We start from the raw sequence: 25,608 nt of genomic DNA, 5'->3' as shown, positions 1-25,608 counted from the left end.
ATTGTATGTCTCAAAAAATGCCATCACAAGGGAGTATTTACCTTCAGGAGCCTGGATCCTTCTAATAAATACAGAACAAGCTAAATGTGCCCCATTTGAAAATATTTTAAAATGCTCCCACTCCACTACTGCTGTCTCCAAACCTAATACTCCATTTTGCTACTTCCCTAGTTACAAACCTCCTTGGATATGTTTTAATTTCCCTGGAAACACCTATGCTTCCCCTGCCATTCCTTCCTGAGTCTCATCCAACTGGGCTTCCATTCCCACCACTCATAGTCGACAATGATCCCTGTATTGCTGAGTCTAATGAACACATCTTTAAAAAATATTTCAAGTATAAAAAATAAAAAGTACAAATAAAAAATTAAAAAAGGGGGCTCCTGGGTGTCTCATTCGGTTGAGGGTCCAACTCTTGGTTTGGCGCCTTGTGGGAATTCTCTCTCTCCTTCTCTCTCTGCCCCTCCCTGGCTCACTCTCTCTGACTTTATGTCAAAATAAATAAACAAACTTAAAACATTTTTAAATAAATTAAGTAAATTATTGGGGCGCCTGGGTGGCTTAGTCGGTTAAGCATCCGACTTTCGCTTAGGTCATGATCTCGAGGTTCGTGGGTTCGAGCCCCGCGTCGGGCTCTGTGCTGACTGCCAGCTCAGAGCCTGGAGCCTATTTCAGAGTCTGTGTCTCCCTCTCTCTCTGACCCTCCCCTGCTCACGCTGTCTCTCTCTCTCTCTCCTAGAAATAAATAAAACATTAAAAAAATTTTAAGTAAATTGTCTTCAAATTTAGTAGTCAATCTAGCAAAGGAAAATCTTTTGGCTCTGGGACAGGCTGGTTAGGCTCTCAGGTGACCTTAGGGAAAGATCTCAGGTTCCATTCTCTCTGATGCTTTCCTGATGTTCTCTCGAACTCACCTGGATGGGGTCTATAAGAAGGGCATGTCTGTGTGGAAGTCTGAATTCCTCCTTGGATGGTCGATCATGGAGACAGAAGCTCTGTTTTCCAGACAGGACAGCAGGAAGGAGTGAAGCATTGGTCCCCCACCCAGATTTAAAGAATCCAAGAGCAACAAGCATGTCCTGTCCTGCACAAGGAAGCACCATGGTTAGGTGCTGCGGCAGAGGAGATATTTACAGCTCCCTGTGTCTGCACATTAGGCACTGTTTTCATTGTTAGTCTCACCATGGAGCACATTGTTTCCCTGTGGGCCACTGGTCTGGACAGAAAGGAATTTTTTTCCTGCTAATTCTCTGTTCTCAGGAGACCAGATAGAAGTCAGGTGAATCCAGCTTTTATTATTTCTTCTCCGTGTTCTTGCCTGTCTTCCAGAGGACTAACCTCCTGACATCTTACCCCAATTTTGAGTTAACGTTTTCTCCAAATCTAAAACGGAGAGATCTGCCTAACCAGGTCTCATGGGCTTCCGAAGCATTGTGTTATGGCAGAGAAGATGTCCCGGTATCTCTAGAAAATTGCTATTCTCCTCTCAACAGGAGAGAGAGACATATTAATTTGCAGTAAGCAAATGGGTGCGGTGCTCTTGTGTTCATGATGTTTTTGACTAACCAAGGAAGTGATTCATGCTGGTAATACAAATTGAGAGCTGCCGTTGAGTGCTCCACATACAAAGCTTGTTAATTATATGATATATTTGGATCTGTTTAGGCACCACACACTGAGCTCAGGATCCTAAGGGGATTCTCTTATTTCATTTTTACAAAATCCACTCTATTTTTAAAAAATTAAGTTTTTGTTAGTACACATACAGTGGAGTAGAATTCAGTGATTCGTCACTTCCATACAACACCCAGTGTTCATCCGATAGTGTCTTCCTTAATCCCCATCACCCATCTAGCCCATCCTCCACTCTCTTCCATCCCTCATCCCTCATTTGTTTTCCAGAGTTAAGATTCTCTTGTGCTTTGTTTCCCTCTCTTCTCTTCCCAACCAAAATGTGGGTGGAGCTAGAATGCATTATGCTGAGCAAAAGAAGCCAATCAGAGAAAGAGAAGTACTGTATCATTTCACTCAAACGTGGAATTTAAGAAAAGTCCACTCGTATTAAAGTATAGGTGTAAACATGGGGCTTAAAAGGGTGGAATGAGCTACCCAGAGTTATGAACTGGGGAAGGAAGGGGCTTTGACTGCAAATCCATCATTTCCAGGTCTCATGTGCTTGGTCAGTGGCTCTCAACCAAGGGCGATTTTGCCTTCAGATAACACTTGACAAGATTTGGAGAAATTTTTGATTGTCATAACTAGGGAGGTCCCACTGGTACCTAATGGGTTGAGGCCAGAGATGCTGCCCCATATCCTACAATGCACAGCATGACCCCCATCACAAAGATTTTTCTTGCACAAGTGTCGACAGTGGAGAAGTTGAGACAAACTCTTCCAAACCAGAACTTCTCCAGCATTAATGTGTATATGAATCACTTGGGGATCCTGTTCAAATTTGGATTCTGATTTGGCAGGACGTGGGCGGGGCTAGGAGATCCAGTAATTATAACAATTTCTCAGTTGATACTGATGCTGCCAGTCCAGTCTGGGGGCCCAGCTTTGGGTAGTAAGGCTGTGGTTCAGTGTTTGAGTCAGGGGTAGGTATTTTTAGACCTTTTCTACCAAGAATTTGAGCACACCTAAGGTCTGGAGCTAGGGGGTCCAATGATGGACTCAGTAGGTGAGTTTGTGCATGCTCATTTTTGCATGTGTCTCTTGAGTATTTGCCTCATGAGCTGTGCTGCCTCCAGGGAGAGATGATGCCAGATGGAAGAGAGACACAGGGAAAGGTATGGGGAGAGGGTTTGGAGGTTCCATTCCTTCTCCAGGTAGCCCCTCTACCTGTCTCCTTGTGTTCACCAATTTGAAAGCTCTTGTAGCTGTCCTTTTGGGTTTTATGGAAGCTTCATTATACAGAAACAATTGATTAATTCACTGGCCATTGCTGATTAGATTCAATCTCCAGAGCCTCCCCCATCCCAAGAGGTCAGGGGGTGGGATGGAAAGTTCATCCTCTAAGCACATGATTAGTACTCCTGGCAAGCAGCCCCTCCCCTTAGTTGTTTTCCCAAAGTCATTCCATTATCCGGAAAGAAGACATCCTTTATTGAAAGTTTATTCTTTCCTGCTTTGTCAAAGATTAGTTGGCCATACATTTGTGGGTCCAGTTCTGGGTTCTCTATTCTATTCCATTGGTCTATGTGTCTGTTTTTGTGCCAATACCATACTGTCTTGATGATCATAGCTTTGTAGTAGAGGCTAAAGTCTGGGATTGTGATCCCTCCCATTTTGGTTTTCTACTTCAATAGTACTTTGGCCGTTCAGGATCTTTTGTGGTTTCATACAAATTTTAAAATTGTTTATTCTAACTTTGAGAAGAATGTTGGTGCAATTTTGACTGGATTGCACCAGTCAAATGAATGTTGGTGCAATTTTGACTGATTGCATTGAATGTGTAGATTGCTTTGGGTAGTAATGACATTTTAACTATACTTATTCTTCTGATCCATGAGCATGTATGTTTTTGTATTTTTTTTGTGTCTTCTTTAATTTCCTTAANGGGAAGGGGGGTGGGCATGGAGGAGGGCACTTGTGGGGATGAGCACTGAGTGTTATGTGGAAACTAAGTTGACAATAAACGATTTGTAAAAAAAAAATGCAGCCTATTTCTGTACATTGATTTTGTACTCTGCGACTTTGCTGAATTCATGGAACAGTTCTAGCAGACTCTTGGTGGAGTCTATAGGGTTTTCCATGTAGAGTATCATGGTGTCTGAGAAAAGTGAAATTTTGACTTTATCTTTGCCAATTCTGATCCTTTTCTTTCATTTTGTTGTCTGATGGCTGATGCTAGGACATCCAACACTATGTTAAACAACAGTGGTGAGAGGGGACATCCCTGTCGTGTTCCTGATCTCAGGGGGAAAACTCTCAGTTTTTCCTCACTGAGGATGATATTAGTTGTGGGTCTTTTGTATATGGCTTTTATGATAGTGAGGCATGATCCTTCTCTCTTTACTTTTTTGAGGGTTTTTAATAAGAAAAGATGCTGTATTTTGTCAAATCCTTTTTCTACATCTGTTGACAGGACCATACATTTTTCATTCTTTCTTTTATTACTGTGATGTATCACATTGGTTGATTTGTGGATATTGAACCAGCCCTGTATCCCAGGAACAAAGTCCACTTTATTGTGGTGAATAATTCTTTTAATACATTAAAAAAAAAAGAATTGGATCCAGTTGGCTAGTATCTTGTTGAGAATTTTTGCATCAATATTCTTCAGGGAAATTGGTCTATACTTCTCCTTTTTAGTGAGTCTTAGTCTGGTTTTGGAATCAAGGTAATGCTGGACTTGTAAAATGAGTTTGGAAGTTTTCCTTCCATTTCTACTTCTTGGAGCAGCTTCAAAGGAACAGGTGTTCACTCTTCTTTAAGTGTTTGGTAGGATTCCCCTGGAAAGCCATCTGGCCATGGTCTCTTGTTTGTTAGGATATTTGTGATTGCTGATACAATTTTTTACTGGCTATGGGTGTTTTCAAATTTTCTATTTTTTCCTGTTTCAGTTATGGTAGTTTATATGTTTCTAGGAATTTGTCCATTTCTTCCGGATTGCCCAATTTGTTGGCATATAATAACTCATGATATTCTCTTATTATTGTTTGTATTTTTGCAGTGTTGGTTGTGATCTGTCCTCTTTCATTTTTTATTTTATTTATTTGGGTCCTTTCCTTTTTTAAAAATAAAGCTCGCTTGGGGGTTATGAATTTTGTTAATTTTTTCAAAGAATCAGCTCCTGGTTTCATTGATCTGTTCTACTGTTTGTTTGTTTTTTAATTTCAATATCATTGGTTCCTTCTCTAAGCTTTATTGTTTCCCTTCTTCTGCTTGTTTTGGGCTTTATTTGTTGTTCTTTTTCCAGCTCTTTTATGTGTAAGGTTAGGTTGTGTACTTGAAACCTTTCTTCCTTCTTTAGGAAGGTCTCAGTTGCTAGGTACTTCCCTCTTATGTCCGCCTTTGCTTCATCCCAGAGATTTTGGTCTGTTATGTTTTCTTTCTTTCTTTCTTTTTTTTAATGTTTTATTTATTTCTAGGAGAGAGAGAGCGGGACAGCGTGAGCAGGGGAGGGTCAGAGAGAGAGGGAGTCACAGACTGAAACAGGCTCCAGGCTCCGAGCTGGCAGTCAGCACAGAGCCCGACGCGGGGCTCGAACCCACGAACCGCGAGATCATGACCTAAGCGAAAGTCGGACGCTTAACCAACTAAGCCACCCAGGTGCCCCAGGTGTGTTATGTTTTCATTTTCATTGGCTTCCAAGTACTTTTTAGTTTCCTCTTCAATTTCTTGGTTAACCCATTCATTCTTTTTAGGACACTGAGCGCCAAAACTTCAGATTCTTCACTCCACTGTTTAAAAAATCCTGGTGGCATTGAACTCTCTCCTTTCTCCCTATCAATGGTTTTGTGGAATCGATTTTTTTGTTCAGTCCCCTGTGAGTGTTTTCACTCTTTCTATTTCTCTCTAGCTACTTTTTTGGGGGGGAGGGGCTCTTTTTCTTGCACCATCCTGATGTGCTGCATTCTCACCCTTTCTCTTTTTCTCTGTCCTGTCCCCCAAAATGGCTCCCTACCCTCTGCAGCTTTTTTCTCCCCCAGATCACCTCTCTGCCCCATGTACCAGCTGAATTCTGTGACTCAAGTTATTCAGATTGTTGAGTTAATCATCAAGTCAATTTCCTAGGTGTTCAAAAATAGCTTTGTGCCGATCTAGCTGCGTTTCAGGGGAGAGGAAAGCTCAGGGTCTCCATGCAGCTCTGCCACCTAAACTCCCCTCCCCAAATATATATTTTTATTACAAATCATAACATCACAGTTATAAATATAATACTGGATGAATACCTAATTGGATTTTTCTCATGATACTTCCAGTTCTCAAGCCCCAGCACAGTGGTTCTCAACCTGGCATGATTTTGCCCCTGCAGATATGTGACCATGTCCTAAGGGATGCTGCCAAACCTCTATCACCCCTAGGACAGCACCCAACACAAATATTTACCCAGCCCCAAATGTCAACGTGAGTAGGTGAGAAATATTGTCCTATCTTCATTGTGTGTACAAATCACCAAAGTTTGTAGTCATAATACTCTGACCTGATTCATCAGGTCTCCAGGATTCCAGGGAGTTTGTGCTTCTACAAGCAACCAGGTGATGGTGATACTGCATGTCCTGATGTGTGGATCACAGGTTGAGAGCAAGTCTGTGCTCTTGTGTTAGAGTCACATGTAGGTAGTTTTAGGTCTTCACCAAGAATCCTCTGTGGTTGTCATTTTGAAAGAAAAATTGTTTTATTTTAATATTTATCTTTATTTTGAGAGAGAGAGGAAAGGAGAGAGGGAGAGATAAAGAGAGAGAATCCCAAGCAGGCTCCAGGCTGTCAGTACAGAGACAGCTGTGGGCTTGATTTCACTAACTGTGAGATCATGACCTGAGCCAAGATCAAGAATTGGACACTGAACTATCAATGGATGAATGGATCAAGAAGATGTGGTTTATCTATATGATAGAATACTACATGGCGATGAGAAAGAATGAAATCTGGCCATGTGTAGCAACATGGATGGACCTTGAGGGTGTTATGCTGAGCAAAATAAGTCAGGCAGAGAAGGACAAATACCATATGTTTGGATGTATAGGAGGATTAGGAGGAACTTAACAGAGGACCATGGGGGAGAAGAAGGGGGGAAATGGTGGGGGAAAGGGAGAGAGGTAAACCATGAGAGACTCTTGAATGCTGAGAACAAACTGAGGACTGATGGGTGTGGGGGGATGGGGGGTGATGGGCATGGAGGACAATAAACTATTTGTAAAATAAATAAATAAATAAAACCAATTTAAAAAAAAAAAGAATTGGACATGAACTGACTGAGCTACCCAGGTGTCCCTGAAAGAAATGTTTTTCACATAATTCTATAGGTCTTGATAAATTATATGTTCAATGAGGGAACCAAATAATTTATATTTGAAAAAGACTTTGTAGGCTTCCAAAGGTGTCCCAATCCAAAGAACTTTGGCTCAGTTGGCTGGGCGTCCGACTTCGGCTCAGGTCATGATCTCATGGTTTGTGGGTTCGAGCCCCGTGTCGGGTTCTGTGCTGATGGCTCAGAGCTTGGAGTCTGCTTTGGATTCTGTGTCTCCCTCTCTCTGCCCCTCCCTTACTCATGCTGTGTTTCTGTCTCAATAATAAATAAACATTAAAAAAATAAAACAAAGAACTTTGGAAACGTGTTTACAGAGCAAGGGGAATGCAGCCAGGAGATAAAATAAGGCTGTTAATCACTGATCTTTATATAAAAAGATTAGCCTGGATTATCTGGATGGGGCTAGCATAATCACAAGTGTTCTCTAAACACTTGTGGGAGGGGGAAGACAAAGATTTGGAATCAAAGAGACATTTTCAGACTCTACACTGTGGGCTTTGATGATGGAAGAAGGGCCACGAGACAAGAAATGCAGGTAGCTACTAAAAAGTGAAATAAGAAATGGAGTGAATTCTCTTCTGGAGTGTCCAGAAGGGTCACAGCCCTTTCAGACCTCTTAACATTAGCCCAGTGAGATCCATCTCAGGCTTCTGATAAATCTTTGTTTTAAGCCACGAGTGTGGTCATTTGTTTCAGCAGCAACAGAAATTGATTACGGACATTTGCTCAGAAAAATATTGTTTGTAGTAACAGAGTTTGAGTCTTTCTACTCATTCAGTGAACTTTCCCTTGGGTCAAGGCCTTTGGTGTTGAAATCCCACCTTAAAAGGAAAGAGAAAACTAGTTTTAACTTGGAGATATATTGCCTCATTCACTGGACAGTAATATCCCACAGCATAAATGTAAACGTGGTTTTGACTCCGAGGCCTTTGAAAATTTGAGATAGAAAACAATTCTTTATTAAAATTAAGGTCTTTGACTCTAAATCTTTGTGTCAAAATTCTTTCTATTTTGTGTTGATTTGAATATTTTTTTCTTTTCATTTTTATCCCTTCCAAACTTCAGGTTTTCTTTCAACATAATAGCTGGGATTTCAATAAGTCTCTGATGTCTGCCTGTATGTGCGTAGATATATTTAATAGAAACATGTATTCAAATGTACACACACATATACATACTCACACTCCTAACCTTGAACATTTTCTTTGGACTCAACAAAGTGCTTCTACACATTTCATTTATTCCTGACACCATCTGTCTGAAGTTAGGATTCGTTATCCCACATTACCTTCAGAAATATGGAAATTGAGGCTCAGGGTAATGACGTGTTAACAATAACATGATGAAGCAGTTAAAACTTACTGTGCGTTTTTTGAATTATATACAAAAGGAGTCACATAATATATAATCTTTTTTTTGACATTTCCCCTTTTATTAAGGCAAGTGTGTGAAATAATTTAATACAACCAGATCTCTTCATGAACTTTCAGCTTAAAACATTTTTACCAAAAAAAGGTGTTTTATAAAACACCACCTCAGTATCAGAAAAGGGTAGTGAAGGATTTTGAAACCAGATGGCTTGTTAAAGTACGCTCTTCCCTTGTTTCCAATTGGCAGGCACTAGTCATCATCTTTTTCCTTTCTTAACAATCTACCCAGCTTTAATAGCTCTCTATTGTTATTATTATTATTATTGCTATTTTACATAGTTAATATACAGTGCTGTATTGATTTCAGAAGTAGAATTCAGTGATTCATCACTTCTATATAACACCTCGTGCTCATCACAAGTGTCCTTCTCATTACCCATCACCCATTTGCCCATTCCCTAGCCACCTCCCTCCATCAACCCTCACTTTGTTCTTTGTCATTAAATGTTTCTTGTGGTTCCCCCCTCTTCTTCTCTTCTCCCCACTTTCCCATATGTTCATCTGTTTTGTTTCTTAAGTTCCACATGTGAGTGAAATCATACAGTATTTGTCTTTGCCTGATTTATTTCGCTTAGCACAATACATTCTAGCTCCATCCATGTCATTGCAAATGGCAGGATTTCAGCGCTAGTTTTGCTTAAATGCTTCATCACATCAACCCTGTTCTGTTCTCATGGACGTTCTCCTTTGTGATCCGCTTTATCTGCCAGCTTACATTTCTGGGCTTTTGGAAGTTGTTCCTTTAGTCTATTTTCTTACTTAATGAGGTGGTATCAGGAGTTTCAAAAACACTGCTTATAGGTGTTGTAGAATTAACGGGATGGCGATTCTCTACGAACTGCTGTTTTTGTCCATGGCATATTCATACACTGTGTAGCTACTAGGTGCTGAGACTAACTTCTGCTGCTTCCTATAACTTGACTTATATGCTCTGCTTTACAGCTGAAGATGATGGTGTTGTTAAAAAAATCATTCACAGATAAAATTAGAGGTGTTTGGGCGTATGTTTCTGTCCAAGATATCTATATTTTTTTAAGTTTAAATTTTATTTGAATCCAGATTAGTTAATATATAATGTAATAATGGTTTCAGGAGTGTAATTTAGTGATTCATCACTTACATGTAATACCCAGTGCTCATCTGAACATGTGCCCTCCTTAATGCCCATCACTCATTTAGCCCATCCCCCACCCACCTCCCTTCAGTAACCCTCAGTTTATTCTCTGTATTTAAGAGTCTCTAATGGTTTGCCTCCTTTTCTCTTTTTACCTTATTTTTCCTTCCCTTCCCTTGGGTTAATCTGTTTTGTTTCTTAAATTCTACACATGTAGAATCATATGATACTTGTCTTTCTCTGACTGACTTATTTTGCTTAGCATAATACCTTTGACGTGTTGCAACTGTCAAGATTTCATTGTTTTTGATCTCCAAGTAATATTCAATTGTGTGTGTGTGTGTGTGTGTGTGTGTGTACCGCACATCATCTTTATCCATTAAACAGTTGATAGATATTTGTAATGTTTCCATAACTTGGCTATTGTTGATAGTCCTGCTATAAACATTGGGATGCATGTGCCCCTTTGAATTAACATTTTTATCCTTTGGATAAATACCTCATAGTGTTATTGCTGGGTTGTAGGGTAGTTCCAGTTTTTATTTTTGAGGAACCTGCATCTTATTTTCCAGAGTTGCTGCATCGGTTTGCATTCCCCCAGCAGGCAAAAGGGTTCCCCTTTCCAGGAAATCTCCTTCAAGAAGGCTTTGAGATAGCTGGGAGCTCAGTGAGTTGAGCATCCAACTCCGGCTCAGGTCGTGATCTCATGGTTTGTGAGTTTGAACCCCACATCGGGCTTACTGTTGTCAGCCTGTCACCACAGAGCTGGCTTCAGATCCTCTTTTCCCTCTCTCTGCCCCTCCCCTGCTTGCGCTTTCCCAAAAATAATTAAACGTTCTTTTATTTATTTATTTATTTATTTTTTAAATTAATGTTTTATTTATTTTGGAAAGAGAGATAACATGAGCAGGGGAGGGTCAGAGAGAGAGGGAGACACAGAATCCGAAACGGGATCCAGGCTCTGAGATGTCAGCACAGAGCCCGACATGGGGCTCAAACCCGCGAACCCTGAGATCATGACCTGAGCCGAAGTCGGACGCTTAACCGACTGAGCCGCCCAGGTGCCCCTAAACATTCTTTTAAAAAAGAAGAATTTTGGGATGACCATTTTCACCTCTCCTATATTGAAATGCAACTGGACTCAATTCCATTAAACGTTCATCTCCTTCATAAATAGTACATCATGCTTTCGTTCCATCTGCTGGTCCTTCTTGGCACTCATCACGTGGCCAGTGGGACAGCCCCTAGAAGGAAGTCTGCCTCAAGGACAAAGCGTGAGCAGTGGAACAGAGGCCAGGGTGTCCCCTTTCTGTGCTTTCCGTTGTAGGAGGCTCACCCCTCGATTTGCAGATCAGTCCCTTGTCTCCCTATAAACTTAATTTTTGCATCCCTCCTGTAATTCAGCAAATGTATACATTAAATGTATGCAGCTTATTATATGCAATCGTATTCCAGTGAATCATATTTTTAGGGAGACGTGGAAATTTCCGGGAAGAAACAAGAACACAATGAAATAGGAAACCTAATTCTGCAAATGATTTTTCACCCCAATGCTAGACCCCCTTACACACGGATGCCAGTCTCACATCATCAACAAGCAAATGTGCAGAATGAAAACATTAGTTTACACAGTAATAAGTGCATGACTTAAATGTTGGTTCATCTCTGACTTTATGGCCATATTATGTCAAATTATTTCTTGAAATTTGTGTTTGTATGTAGATTACAACTGGAGACATGTATCTGAATATCAGTTTTGCCAGTGACTGTGTGGACACTGAGCTGAACAAGAAAACAGAGTCCTAAGGAGGAGAATAAAACCACATGACTTGTTATAAAACACACTATGCACTAAAACCTACCTTTCCAGGAAGAATAGATATCTAAAGGAATGATGGACACAGAAGTTGTGAGCTGTGGTTCCAGACTTCCCTCTCGTATAAAATTTTATAAATTGGCCCAATGTGGTTTTTTCCCCTATAGTGTGGTACAATTCATGATTATTTTTTAGTGAAACAAAAGAATTACTCAGTGTGATACGTTTCATTTTGGAAGAAATTATTCTTAATACATCTATGGAATCTCATGGGATAACTGGGAATTTCCAATATTGTCCAAAATTGGGAATTAATTCAGAAGAGTGGGAAAACAACCAGGGTAAACACTGTGAAATACCAGAGGGCAGAAAGGTTAACACAGGATGTTACTTAAAGTTTCCAGAGAAGTTGACGTTAAAGAAAGGGATGTTCCGGGAAATCAACAGAAGTAGTAACTTCTACTTCCACAAGCGGATCAAAGAATTACCATTTCTGGGTCTCAGGCTTTGAGTTGTGCCATCGTGTGCAATTGCCCCAGGACAATTGGTCCTTTTGTAGTTTCCTTTCCAAAGAATTTTCTCAGAGCCTCCTTTATGTCTTTGTTCCTCAGGCTGTAGATGAAGGGGTTCAGCATGGGCGTGACCACCGTGTACATCACTGAGGCTGTTGCACTTGAGTGGGAGCTCTGGGTAGCAGCGGAGCTAAGGTACACTCCTAGGCTGGTACAATAAAATAAGGCGACAGCCGAGAGGTGAGACGCACAGGTGGAAAATGCTTTATACTTGCCCTGCGCTGATGAGATCCCACATATTGAGGAAACTATCTTAGAATACGAGTAAAGGATCCCAGCAAGGGGACCGCCACCCAGCAGCCCAGCTCCAAAGTACATCACCATGTCATTAAGAAAGGTGTCCGAACAGGCAAGTTGGACCACCTGTTTAATTTCACAGAAGAAGTGGGGGATTTCCAAGTCTGTACAGAAGGTCAGCCGCAACACCACTGAGGTTTGTAACAGGGAATGCAAGACACTCGTGACCCAGGACACCAGAACCAGCCACCCACAGAGCCAGGGATTCATGATGACCGTGTAGTGCAAGGGATGACAGATGGCCAAAAATCGGTCATAGGCCATCACGGTCAGGATGTAGTTGTCCAATCCCGCGAAGAGTAGGAAAAAATACATCTGGGTGATGCAGCCCGCATAGGTTATAAGTTTGCTCTGCGTCTGGATGTTCCACAGCATCTTCGGGACGGTGGTGGAGGTGAAGCAGATGTCCACAAAGGACAGGTTGGAGAGGAAGAAGTACATGGGGGTGTGGAGGTGGGAGTCAGAGCCGACAGCCAAGATGATGAGCAGGTTTCCAAACACAGTGGTCAGATACATGAGCAGGAAAAGCCCAAATACGAGGGGCTGCAATTCTGGTTCCTCTGAAAATCCAAGAAGAAGAAATTCTGAAATTCCTGTGAGGTTCCTTGGCTCCATGTGTTGGAGATGACTACCAGAATACAGAAAGATAAATGATGAATTTTCACACAAGCAAGTATTAGTAACCTAGCATGAGGGCTGCCATTTATATTTTAGAGTCAGGAAAAATAATTTCAATATATGTATATAGTCTCATCCCCATTAGGGCATCCCTAGTACCGTTTCTCATTAAAAATTCTATTTCTACTCTCCATCTGTTCCTAGAGCATAATGTACACTCTTGTTTTATGGAGAATATTTTTAACCCCTTTAAGGAATACATACCGAATATTGACCATGTTCAAGGCATTGGATATGTGATGAATATAGGGTGCCGGAAAACAAAAGTCCTTATAATCCCAGAGTGGGGAAAGAATACAAGCAAATAAAAATAATCAAATAACATGTCAAATGTGAATGGCTGTGTAGAAAAGGAGAGAATGTATAAATGAGAGAGTTATGGAATTTTTTTACTGCAAAGAAGGTGACATTTGAACAGGACCTCGAGGGAGATAGGAAGGATAGGAAGTTGAGGTGATCTCAGTAAGTATGTGCTCAACAGGGGCAATGGCATGTGCAAAGGGTCTGAGGAAGGTGCTTGTTTCAGAAAATCAAGGTTCATGTGTCTGTTGGCCATCTGGGTGTCCTCTTTAGAGAAGTGTCTGTTCATATCTTCTTCCCATTTCTTCACTGGATTGTTTGTTTTTCGGGTGTGGAGTTTGGTGAGTTCCTTATAGATTTTGGATATTAACCCTTTACCTGATATGTCATTTGCAAGTATCTTTTCCCATTCTGTCGGTTGCCTATTAGTTTTATGGATTGTTTCCTTTGCCCTGCAGAAGCTTTTAATCTTGATGAGGTCCCAATAGTTTATTTTTGCTCTTGATTCCCTTGCTTTTGGGAGGAGGTTGACAGGCATGAAGGAGGGCACTTGTGGGGATGAACACTGGGTGTTATATGGAAACCAACTTGACAATAAACTATTTGTAAAAAAAAAAAGAAAGTTACAATAAAAATAAACAACAAAGTACTTAAAAAAATAAAATCTGTGGGTTTTTTTTTTTTTTGCTTAAAAAAAATTCAAGGCTCAAAAGAAAGCCAGGTGTCAAGGGGAAGGATCAAGAAGGGGTGTGTTGAGAGGTGGTGGTGGTGCACGTTGAGGAATGAAGAGGCCAGCCCATGACAGCTGACACTTCAAGACACAGCACATCCCTCACTTTCAAGTTTTTTGTAAGACTTTATTAAATTTGTTATGAAAGTGTCCTATGAGTTGAAATGGACATCCCCATCAATAACTTCTGTTGCCTGAGTTCTGGCCTCTGTCAATAAGAATCACCTTGGAATATGAGAGCCCTAGCATCCTTGCTCTGAGGGTTAACCTCAGTTCACCACACACACACACACACACACACACACACACCATGACCCACTATGGCCTTGTGGGCTACTGACTGTCTTTATCACACCCAGCTGCACTAGTTAGGCCAGCAATAGATATGCCTCAAGCTGGCCAGATCTTGTTATCTTTCCCCTACAGAATGCAGAAATAGTACCCAGAACTTCCTATGGGAAAATAAACTTGGGGCTCCCTATCAGTATGCTCATTTTCTACTTCATATAAATTTAAAGAAAACATGGACAACCTGTTCAGTAAAGACAGAGAGAAAAGAGAGAAATGAGGAGGAAACCATAAGAGACTCTTAAATACCAAGAACAAACTGAGGGTTGCCAGAAGGGAGGTGGGTGAAGGGATGGGCTAAAAGGGTGGTGGGTATTAAGGAGGACACTTGTTGGGATGAGCACTGGATGTTTATGTAAGTGATGAATCCAATACTACACTGTATGTCAACTAACTTGAATTTAAATAAATGTAAATAAATAAAAGATGCTTTCTACACACACACACACACACACACACACACCACCCAATGCAACAAAAAGAAAACAGATTTAATAGTTCAAGTGGCCCCTGAAAGACCAACCACGAGAAAGAAAAAGTATCTTTGATTCTGCTCACATTCCAACTCTCGTTATATCCCCTTGACGCCCAGCAAAAATAATAAAGGAGCAAAAAGACAAAAGTAGTGATATTCTCATGGTGTGGAACATATTATAAATGGAATGTTCCAAGAGAAAAATAGACAAAAGATATAAGTCAAAGCTTCACAAAAGGAGATATACAAAGTAGAACAGAAGTTGGGCATTTTTTAAAATCAAGGAACTGAAGGCTTGCTTTCCTTCTGGCTGGTCTGCACGTATTTGACCTTTCGATTTACATGGCCTGGTGGTGGATGAAGCAAGTTTCTTTCTCACTCTTCTTATGTGGCATCTTTTCTTTGTCCTTCCTGTTCTTTGGGTTTTCATCTTTTTGACAAGACACTCTAGAGTGTTTGAGAAAATAACAAGAAAGATTTCTCTTTCATACCCATCAGCCGGGAGAGCCCATGATGGGTTGCCATGTTGACTGGGGTTGGAACTTCTTAACTGGCAGCGAAGGGGGCCCTCTCTAATTACGCTGGCACAAATTGGAAGTGTGGAATGATAGAGAACCAATATGAAGGCGGCTATAAATATTAAAAATGCAGATTTTCTTTAAGTTAGGCTTTCTCAGTCTCTGCACTGATGGATGTTCTGGGCCAGATCCTCCTCTGTGGTTGTGTCTACCTGTGAATTCTAGATTATTTAGCAGCATCCTTGACAGCCACCTGCCCCTCCCCAGCCTGACAGTGAAAAATGCCTGGATATTGCTTCAGTGTTCTCCAGGGGACAAGATTGCCCCAGGTTGAGAAGCATGATTTTAACTTAACAATCCCCAAATATTTTCATAGCGGTGATATATTAAGAAAAAATATGAATGATCACTGCATGTGCAAGTTGCACAGCAACATCGTGAAGGTTACACAGACGTTGAAATAAGGAGCCAGCATTATATTAGTGGAAGGGAGGCAAGTCCACGAAGAATTATTAAGAAAGAAGGAAAAGGGGTCACAAGGTAGAAAAAAAGGCCGCACTGAAATGTAAAGAGCATTCATGATTGGATAGGATCTTATTGAAGCATTTGTATGAAAGTGTATGAATATGTATACATGCACAAAATGGAAGAGAAAATTTAAAAGAAACTAAGAACTTCTGGAACAAAGAATATCAGTGAGAATGACATTCCATTAAGCCTATTGTTTCTTTCTTTCTTTCTTTTTCTTTTTTTAACATTTATTCATTTTTGAGAAACAGAGCATGAGCTGGGGAGGGGCAGAGAGAGAGGGAGACACAGAATCCGAAACAGGCTCCAGGCTCTGAGCTGTAAGCACAAAGCCCAACATGGGGCTCGAACCCACAAACTGTGAGATCATGACCTGAGCTGAAGTTGGACGCTTACCCGACGGAGTCACCCAGGCGCCCCAAGTCATTGTTTCTAAACAACTATATTCAGTGAAAACAATGAAATGGAATGAAAATCTACTACGTTACATAAAGACCTACAAGAGCAATAATGTAATGACACCAACATGGGTCACTAATTCAACATGGGTCGCTTAAATTGTCAAAGACTTGGAAATAAAAAGGTATATCAGAAGGGCATTTACCATTTGGGAGGAAATAGTAAGTTGTGATTTCATCTTACACAAGGATACGCGGTTTCAAATAGGCTTATGGAATGGAAAAGGGATTTTTAGTCAAATGGTAAAGAAAAATACCTTCCAGATGATGGCCAAAGGTGAGGCAAGCTTCAGAAATAGATCTAACCTCCAAAGGTCAAAAAGCAATAAGGGGCAACAGAGAGGTGAAAACAAGTCAGAAACATGCATAAAAGGCAATTTATTACTGCCAAGAATGAAACGCTTTCTTGTGTATACAAGTGGTGACACATGAAGAATATTGAAGGACCTGCTCAATTGTTAGTAAGAAAGTGAAAAAGAGGGGGCGCCTGGGTGGCTCAGTTGATTAAAGGTCCTACTCTTGATTTCAGCTAAGTCATGATCTCATCATTCTTGAGACTAAGCCCCATGTCTGGCTCTGTACTGACAGCACAGGGCCTGCCTGGGATTTTCTCTCTCCTCTTTCTCTGCCTCTACCACCATGCATGCTCTCTCACAAAATAAGTAAATAAATATTAAAAAAAAAAAAAAGAAAAACATAAAAGCAATGCCTGAGATGTAATGTACAGAGTGATGGTTACACTTAATAATACTGTATCACATATTGGAAAGTCGCTAAGTCAGTAGATCTTAAAAATCCTCATCACAAGTAAAAAATTTTGTGACTGTGCATGGTGACAGGTGTGGCAATCACTTTGTGATATATACAAGTATGGAGTCATTATGTTGTATACCTGAAACTAATAAGATGTTATATGTCAATTATACCTCAAGAAAAAATTTTTAAGCAATTGAGAGAGACTGATATGATTGACTGATAGATTTCATCACACAAAATTCAGAAACTTTCATACATTCCTCATAAATATATTTATACGTACATAAAAGAACTAAATGGCCAATAGTCAACTTGTATAAAAACACGAATTCCTTGTTACAAAGGGTCAAATTTTAATTTTTTAAAAAATATTTTGTTTTTAAGCAATCTCTACATCCAACATGGGGCTCAGACTCACAACCCCAAGATCAAGAGCCACACACTCCACCAACGGAGCCAGCCAGGTCCCCCAAGGATCAAATTTTTAAAAAGAAATATAAACACTCATATAACACCATCCAAAAGTAAAGGATCTGCATCATCAATCTGCATCATCAACAGAGAAGCTATCAAATGACTTAACAAACCCACAAATACATTCGTCCTCACAGGTTATAAAATAATGCAAAATAAAGCTCATTAGCAAACTTATTTCCATCTATTAATGACAAAGTTTTTTCCATGTGAATACCCAGAATGAGAGAAGATAATGTGTGTGTGTTTCATGCACCGCTATTCTAAGAATGTATTTACAATTGTTCCTTGGTCTGGATCTTTTCATCCATGTGGAAACAAAGTCATTCTCCATCTTAAAATAAAAAGAAATGCCCTCACTTCACTGTATATCTCTCCACAATGAATATGCTATTTGTGTACTTCCATCAATTAATAAGATCCTTGCACTTATGTTCTACGTTTACTGAAAGCACTTTCTGCCTCCTCATTCTTCCAATTGGGCTTCCATTAATACCATTTTAATTGCCAACATTGATACTTGCATTTCTGATTTCAATATTCACCTTTTTGGGAGGCATTATAAATACATACAATAATCTCTTGATAAAGCCAGCCAACAATGACTCTGATCTCTGGCATGTGGGCTATGCTGGATTGATTCTCAGTGACCTCGGGTACAAGTTCTTGCCTTCCAATAGCTCTGATCCTCTCCTGCAGTGTCTGTTGGGCTCTCCAACTCACCTGCATGGGAACCCACAGGGCAAGTTTTCTCTCTGGAAGTCAAAATTCCTCCCTGAATAGTTGACAATGGAAATCAAACTCAGTCCCCAGACAAGGCACCAGGAAGGCATCAAGCATTGGTCTCCCGGCCGGATGTAGGACTCCAAAAGCAGCGATGGTGTTCCGTCCAGTGAAAATGCACATGTTGAGGGTCTGCATCAGAAGAGGCATTTACAGCTCCTCACATCTGCTCAAGAGGCACTTTTATCTCTTGATGCGCCAGCCTTTAAGTGCGTGATTTCTCCTAGGGATGCTGGTCCGGACAGAATGGAAATATTTCTGGCTGATTTTCTGTTCCTATGAGACCACATTGTATGCCAGGGGAATTCAGTTTGTATTACATTTTCTCCATTAATTTTCCTGTTTCCAGAGATCTAAACCTCCCAGCACCTCAGTACAACCCTGACTTCAAGTTTTCTCAAAAGTCCAAAATGGAGGAATTCATCAGACTACTTCCCTTGGTCTTCGATGCTTGATTTATGGTGGAGACCTAACCCCTGATATCTTTAGAAAATCATGATTTCCTTCTTTAAGAAAGGGGAGAAATTTGTTCCTTTAGTGTAAAACCTTGGGTGCTACGCTGCTTAGCTTCATGATCGTTTAGCCAAAACAATTAGGAATTTCATAGTTAGGTCGCAAGTTAAGAACCGCCATTTAGTCCCTTATGATAAAGGGCTTATTTTAAGAGATACATTTACATTTTCTGCCCTATAACTTAGCTTAGCACATTATAGGGGCCATCAACGATTTTTTAAAATGTGCTTTCTGTGAGGTTATACTTCTAGGAATGCCATTCTTGATTGTAGAAATCAAGCTCAGAGAGATTTAATGTTCTGCTTTAACATATAAAGCAAGTAGTGGATAGAATTCTGATGAGAATTATGTTAGGATGCTTTCAGTTCTGAAATTCTGGGACAGTGGTTCTTAACCAGAGATGACTTAGCCCTGGGGATATTTGGCCATGTCTGAAGGGAAGTTGCCAAACTCCTCAACCCACAGGACAGCACCCAACAAAAGTAATTATCCAGCCCCAAGTGCCAACAGTGAGAAGGTGAGAAATATTATTCTAGACCAGCACGTCTCTACCTTCATTTTGCATACAAATCACCAAAATTTGTAGTTAAAAAATGCAAATTATGGGGGTGCCTGAGGGCTCAGTCGGTTAACTGTCTGACTCTTGGTTTCGGCTCAGGTCATGATCTCTTGGTTCGTGGTATGGAGTCCCATGACAGGCTCTGTGCTGACAGCACGGATCTTGCTTGGGATTCTCTCTTCCTCTCTCTGCTCTTCTCCCCCCCGCCCCCATACACTCTGTCTCTCTCAAAAAAAAAAAAAAGATTAAAAAAATGCAAACTCTAGGGGTGCCTGGATGACTCAGTCCGTTGAGCATCCTACTTAGGCTCAGGTCATGATCTCATGGTTTGTGAGTTTGAGCCCTGTGTTGGGCTTTGTGCTGACATCTCAGAGCCTGGAGCCTGCTTCAGAGTCTGTGTCTCCCTCTCTCTCTGCTCCTCCCCTGCTTGTCCTCTGTCTCTCTCTCTCTCTCAAAAATAAACGTTAAAATTTTTTTAAAAAGCCAATTCTGATTCATCAGGCCTCTAGTGGGCCCAGGGACTCTGCATTTCTAAAATTTTTTTAATGTCTTATTTATTTCTGAGAGAGAGAGACAGCGTGAGCAGGGGAGTGTTAGAGAGAGAGGGAGATACAGAATCTGAAACACGCTCCAGGCTCTGAGCTAGCTGTCAGCACAGAGCCCGATGCGGGGCTCGAACCCACGAACGGTGAGATCATGACCTGAGCTGAAGTTGGACACTTAACCGACAGAGGCACCCAGGTGCCCCGGGACTCTGCATTTCTAATAAGCTCTCAGGTGGGGTTGATGCTGCAGGACCTGCTCTATGGAGTATAGTTTGAGAGCAAAGCTGTGCTCCTGTGTGAGAGTCATGGGCAGGTTTTTCTAGGTCTTCTGCACCAGAAATCTATCTTCCTTGCACGTAGTTTTGAAAGAATCATATTTCACTCACTCTTTGGATGGTGAAAGATTCTGCGCTTGAGTTTTTAAGTCGAAGGGCTCTTGAGGGATATTAAGTAGTACCTAAAAAGAAAGATTTTGTAGTAGGCAGAATAAGGGCCTCCAAAAGATTCATCTTGAAGAACATTTGAAAACGTTAGCTTACATAACAGGGTGATTAAGATAGCAGATGGAATAAAGCTACGAGTCATTATCTTAGGATAAGAAGCTAAGCCTGGTTGGCGGCGCCTGGGTGGCCAGGCTGGTTAAGTGTCTGACTGGTTTTGGCTCAGGTCACGATCTCACGAACTGTGAGATTAAGCCCGGCATCAGACTTCACGCTGACATTGTGAGCCTGCTTGGGACTTTCTCTCTCCCTCTCTCTCTGTCTCTCCCCAACTTGTGCATTCTCTGTCGCTCTCTCTGTCTGCCTCAAGATAAAGAAATAAACGTAAAAATAAGGAAGCTTAAAAAAAAAAAAGAAGTCTGGATTATCCACACTGGACTGGTGTAATCACAATGTTCATCCAAAGGTGGAAGGAAAGGTAGAAACATGGAGTCAGAGAGACATTTGAAAGTGCTTTTCTGCTGGTTTTGCACACGGAGGAAAGCCAAGAAATGTGGGGGCCAGTAGACTCTGGAACAGGGAAAGAGGCTGTTCTCTCTGGAGCATCCGTAAGGATCACCACTCATGGACATCATTATTTTAGCCCAGTGAGATCCCTCTCATGCTTCTGATCTCTAGAACTTTCAGAGAATTATTTGTTTTGCACTAGTAGGACAACAGCAAAAGGAATTTAATCCAGATATTTACCCAATAAGATATTGTGCACAGGAAATGAGTTTGAGCTTCTCAAATCATTCAGTTAGCTTCCCTTGGGCCAAGGTATCGAGTGCTGAAATCCCACATTAAGTAGAGAAATAGAGTTCATTTGGAGATATTTGGTCCCTTTAGGTGGTACAGAGAATTTCCCAGTGCATAAATGTAACTATGGTTCTGATTGTGAGGCCTTTGAGGCATTAAGATAGGAAGAGTAGGGGCATCTGGGTGGCTCAGTCAGTCGGTTGAGCATCTGACTTTAGCTCAGGTCATGATCTCCCGGTTCATGGGTTCCAGCCCCGCATCAGGCTCTATGCTGACAGCCAGCTCAGAGCCTGGAGCCTGCTTCAAATTCTGGGTCTCCCTCTCTCTCTGACCCTCCCCTGCTCATGCTGTCTCTCTCTCTCTCAGAAATAAATAAAATATTTAAAAAAAAGATAGGAAGAGTAATTCACTATTAAAAATAAATTACCCTAAAGTTTTTTTTTTTTTAATTAAGTCACTCATTCTATTTTAAAACTTTGTATCCAGGGGCGCCTGGGTTGCTCAGTCAGTTAAGCATCTGACTCTTTATTTTGGCTCAACTTATGGTCTCACAGTTTGAGAGACCAAGTCCCATATTGGGCTCCACACTGACAGCAGGGGGTCTGCTTGGGATTCTCTCTCTCCCTTTCTCTCTGCCCCTCCCTCCCTCTCTCTAAATAAACTTTAAACATAAATAAATAAACCTTTGAGTATAAAATGCTACCTTCTTTCTACTTCACATCCATGCAAACATTCCTTTTCATTTCAATATTCTGCAACTTCCTCTCAAATTTTCATTCAACATAATAGATGGGATTATAAATGAGGCTGTGTATGTGTGCACATATATGTGTGAGTGTGTTTATTTGTGTTTATATGCATGTGCACACATTCATGTACACACATCCTCTTCACTCTTAAATGTTTTCTTTGGACTTGACACAGTGTGTCCAACATTTTATCTTGTCTCGAACATTCATTTCAAGTTCCACACCCTCTTCAGAAATTGATGTTCAGAAGGATTACATTTTTTTAAATGTTTTATTTATTTCTAGGAGACAGAGAGAGACAGCGTGAGCAGGGAAGGGTCAGAGAGAGAGGGAGTCACAGACTGAAACAGGCTCCAGGCTCCGAGCTGGCAGTCAGCACAGAGCCCGACGCGGCGCTCGAACCCACGAACCGCGAGATCATGACCTAAGCGAAAGTCGGACGTTTAACCGACTAAGCCACCCAGGCGCCCCAGAAGAATTACATTTTTAATAATAAAGTATGATTAATAAAAATGCACATAAGACTTACTGTGCATCTGGTCAAATTCTTATAAGTGGACCCACGCCATATGTACTCTTAATTCAAGTAAGGCTCCTTTAACTCAGAAAATTGTACATTTAAAATGTGTGCAGTTTAGAGGCACCTGGATGGCTCAGTTGGTTGAGTGTCTGATTCTTGATTTCTGCTCACATCGTGACCCCAGGGTCACGGGATCGAGCCCGCATCCAGCTTCATGCTAAGCATGGAGTCTTCTTGGAATTCTCTCTCCCTCCTTCTGCCCATCTTCCCTGCTCACACAGTTTCCCTTTCTCTAAAATAAAAAGAAATTTTTTTTCTAAAAAATAAATAAATGCAATGTAGAAGCTATTAAGTAGCGCAGAATAGAACGACTCCCCACCAGACAATCCCACTCACTTATAAAGACATTATAATAAATATGTGTTTTCAAAAATGGCTTGTTTCACAATGGCTTCATACAATTGCTTGTATCCTGGCAAACAGATACGATTATAAAAGCAACCAGAATTGTGAGAAATTATAATAATCTGCTTCTTCCCATTCAAAGTATTTGTACTGATATTTGGGGACAGAATTCACGAGTACTCTGCTATTGAAATTTATTTCAATGACCTGATTAAAAAGAGACTTTGTTAGGGTTCCATCCAGGTAACCAAGAGAGGTTGGAAGGGCATACCTCTTTCCACCAAAGTTGAGACCTGAATCATATGACTGGACAGGAATTCAATTTCTGTAATGAGTTATCCTTTGATCATGAGGATATATATGTATGATATATAATGGAAGATATTGATATTGTTCAATCATTGCCCATTTCATGGTTATGGCAAAATTTAGAAAAGAGGAGACATTTCATTCTGAGCAGTGGAAAGATTCCTATCTGTATGCAGCAGAAAGAAAAAGTTGACTCAGCAAAAACACCATAAATATGCCAACCAATTCTTCACCCCAGTGGAGAAAACCCAACTCTTGTACATGGACACCAAACTTCATACTTCAATAGGTAGATGCACAGCTTGAAATGAAAGATTTTGCTCAGGGGGCCCTGGGTGGCTCAGTCGGTTTAAGCGTCCAACTTCAGCTCAGGTCATGATCTCACAGTTCATGGGTTCGAGCCCCTCATTGGGTTCTGTGCTAGCAGCTCAGAGCCCGGAGCCTGTTTCAGATTCTGTGTCTCCCTCTCTCTCTGCCTCTCCCCCACTCATGTTCTATCTCTCTCTGTCTCAAAAATAAACTATTAAAAATTTTTAAAAAAGAAAGATTTTGCTCAGTAACACAAAGTATAATTTCAATTTTTCTTCACTATATGTAAGATCTTCCCTGGACCAAAGACCATAGGAAGTTTATTTATTGAAATATGTATTTCTGTGGAGATGCAATATGGAGACATGTATTTGGTAATATTTGCCAATCACTGTGGTAGAATACACCTGCAACGGAGAACGTGATTTCAATCAGGAGAAAGGAACCCAGTGGCTTACTATAAGGTGGACTATAAGTTAGTCTACGTTGTCAGAGTGAGGAGCCCAGGCAGTGGTGTACAAAATATTGATGTGCACAAGTGGAAAATTGTGGTCTTATACTTTCCTGTGTTATAAAATTATACAAATAGCCTTGGTCATCAAAAGTATTTTTTTTCCTATATGACTAGTATAACTCATGACTATCCTTTTAGTAAAAGAGGAGAAAAATTACTTGGGATGATATTTGTTGTTTGAATAGAAATTATTCTTAAGAAATCCACATTACCCCATGACATAAATGGGATTTACAAATATTTTTGATCAAGGCCGGACAAAATTTGGAAAATGTATGAATTGGACAAAGAGGACACTGTATATCAGACAGAGCAGAAGTTTAATAAAACGTGTTACTTAAATTGTATGGAGAAGCTGAAGTCAAATAAATGGAAATTCCAGGAAATAAATAGAAGGAGCAGATTCTATTCCCACAGTCTGATAAAGGAATAACAATTCCTGGCTCTGAGGCTTTGAGCCCTGCAATCATGGGTACATCTTTAGGCCCCAGGCAGATTGGCCCTTACATCGCTGGAATCCCAGTGATTCTTTTCAGAGCCCTCTTTATGTCTCTGTTCCTCAGGCTGTAGATAAAAGGGTTCAGCATGGGCGTGACCACCATGTACATCACTGAGGCTACTGCACCTGAGCGGGAGCTCTGGGTAGCAGCGGAGCTAAGGTACACTCCTAGGCCCGTACAACAAAATAAGGAGACAACCGAGAGGTGAGACGCACAGGTGGAAAATGCTTTATACTTGCCCTGAGCTGATGAGATCCCACGTATGGAGGAAACTATCTTAGAGTAAGAGTAAAGGATCCCGGCCGGGGGACCGCCACCCAGCAGCACAGTTGCAAAATACATCATCGTGTCATTAAGAAAGGTGTCAGAACAGGCAAGCCTGAGGACCTGACTGAGGTCACAGAAAAAATGGGGGATTTTCATGCCTGTGCAGAAGGACAGCGGCAACACCATTAAGGTTTGTAACAAGGAATTCAGGGCACTCAGGATCCAGGACACCAGGACCAGCAGCCCACAGAGCCAGGGGTTCATGATGACTGTGTAGTGCAGGGGGTGGCAGATGGCCACAAAGCGGTCATAAGCCATCACAGTCAGGAGAAAGATGTCTAATCCGGCACAGAGTATGAAAAAATGCATCTGTGTGATGCAGCCCGCATAGGTTATGACCTTGCTCTGCGTCTGGATGTTCCACAGCATCTTGGGGACGGTGGTGGAGGTGAAGCAGATGTCCACAAAGGACAGGTTGGCGAGGAAGAAGTACATGGGCGTGTGGAGGTGGGAGGCAGAGCTGACAACCAGGATGATGAGCAGGTTCCCAAAGACAGTGATCAGGTACATGGAGAGGAAAAGCCCAAATATGAGGGGCTGCAGTTCTGCTTCCTCGGAAAATCCCAGAAGAAGAAACTCTGAAATATGGGTATCATTGTCTAGTTCCATGTGACTACTAGGAGTTGACTACCAGGAAAGAGAAAAAAATAACATGATTACTTTTCAAGCAAGTCGGTCTTATTTATTTGTTACCCTTTCTTTTTTCTTTTTTAAATTTTTTATTTAAATTCCAGTTAGTTAGCATACAGTGTAATATTAGTTTCAGGTGTACAATATAGTGATTCAACAATTTCATACATCACCAGTGCTCATCAAGAGGGGGTTCCTTAGTTAACCCCATCACCTATTTTACCCATCCCCCCACCT

The 25,608-nt window shown here is 41.0% G+C and overlaps 1 protein-coding gene and 2 pseudogenes across 1 annotated transcript; all 3 read right to left on the bottom strand.

The window, feature by feature from the left end:
- Positions 1–7,750: 7,750 nt before the first annotated feature.
- LOC144237907 (RWD domain-containing protein 4 pseudogene) lies at positions 7,751–10,742 on the bottom strand (annotated as a pseudogene).
- A 1,249-nt stretch (positions 10,743–11,991) lies between these two features.
- LOC144237858 (olfactory receptor 7A17-like) lies at positions 11,992–12,820 on the bottom strand (annotated as a pseudogene).
- Positions 12,821–24,417: 11,597 nt separating this feature from the next.
- Positions 24,418–25,406, bottom strand: LOC144237877 (olfactory receptor 7A17-like). Its single transcript, XM_077771602.1, has one exon. The coding sequence runs from the start codon at positions 25,348–25,350 to the stop codon at positions 24,418–24,420; it is 933 nt and encodes a 310-aa protein (XP_077627728.1). The 5' UTR covers positions 25,351–25,406.
- Between the last annotated feature and the right edge of the window lie 202 nt (positions 25,407–25,608).

This window comes from Crocuta crocuta, unplaced genomic scaffold (assembly GCF_008692635.1).
Source record: "Crocuta crocuta isolate KB4526 unplaced genomic scaffold, BGI_CrCroc_1.0 scaffold755, whole genome shotgun sequence".
NCBI classification, from domain to species: domain Eukaryota; kingdom Metazoa; phylum Chordata; class Mammalia; order Carnivora; family Hyaenidae; genus Crocuta; species Crocuta crocuta.
This window is presented reverse-complemented; position numbering and strand designations above follow the sequence as displayed.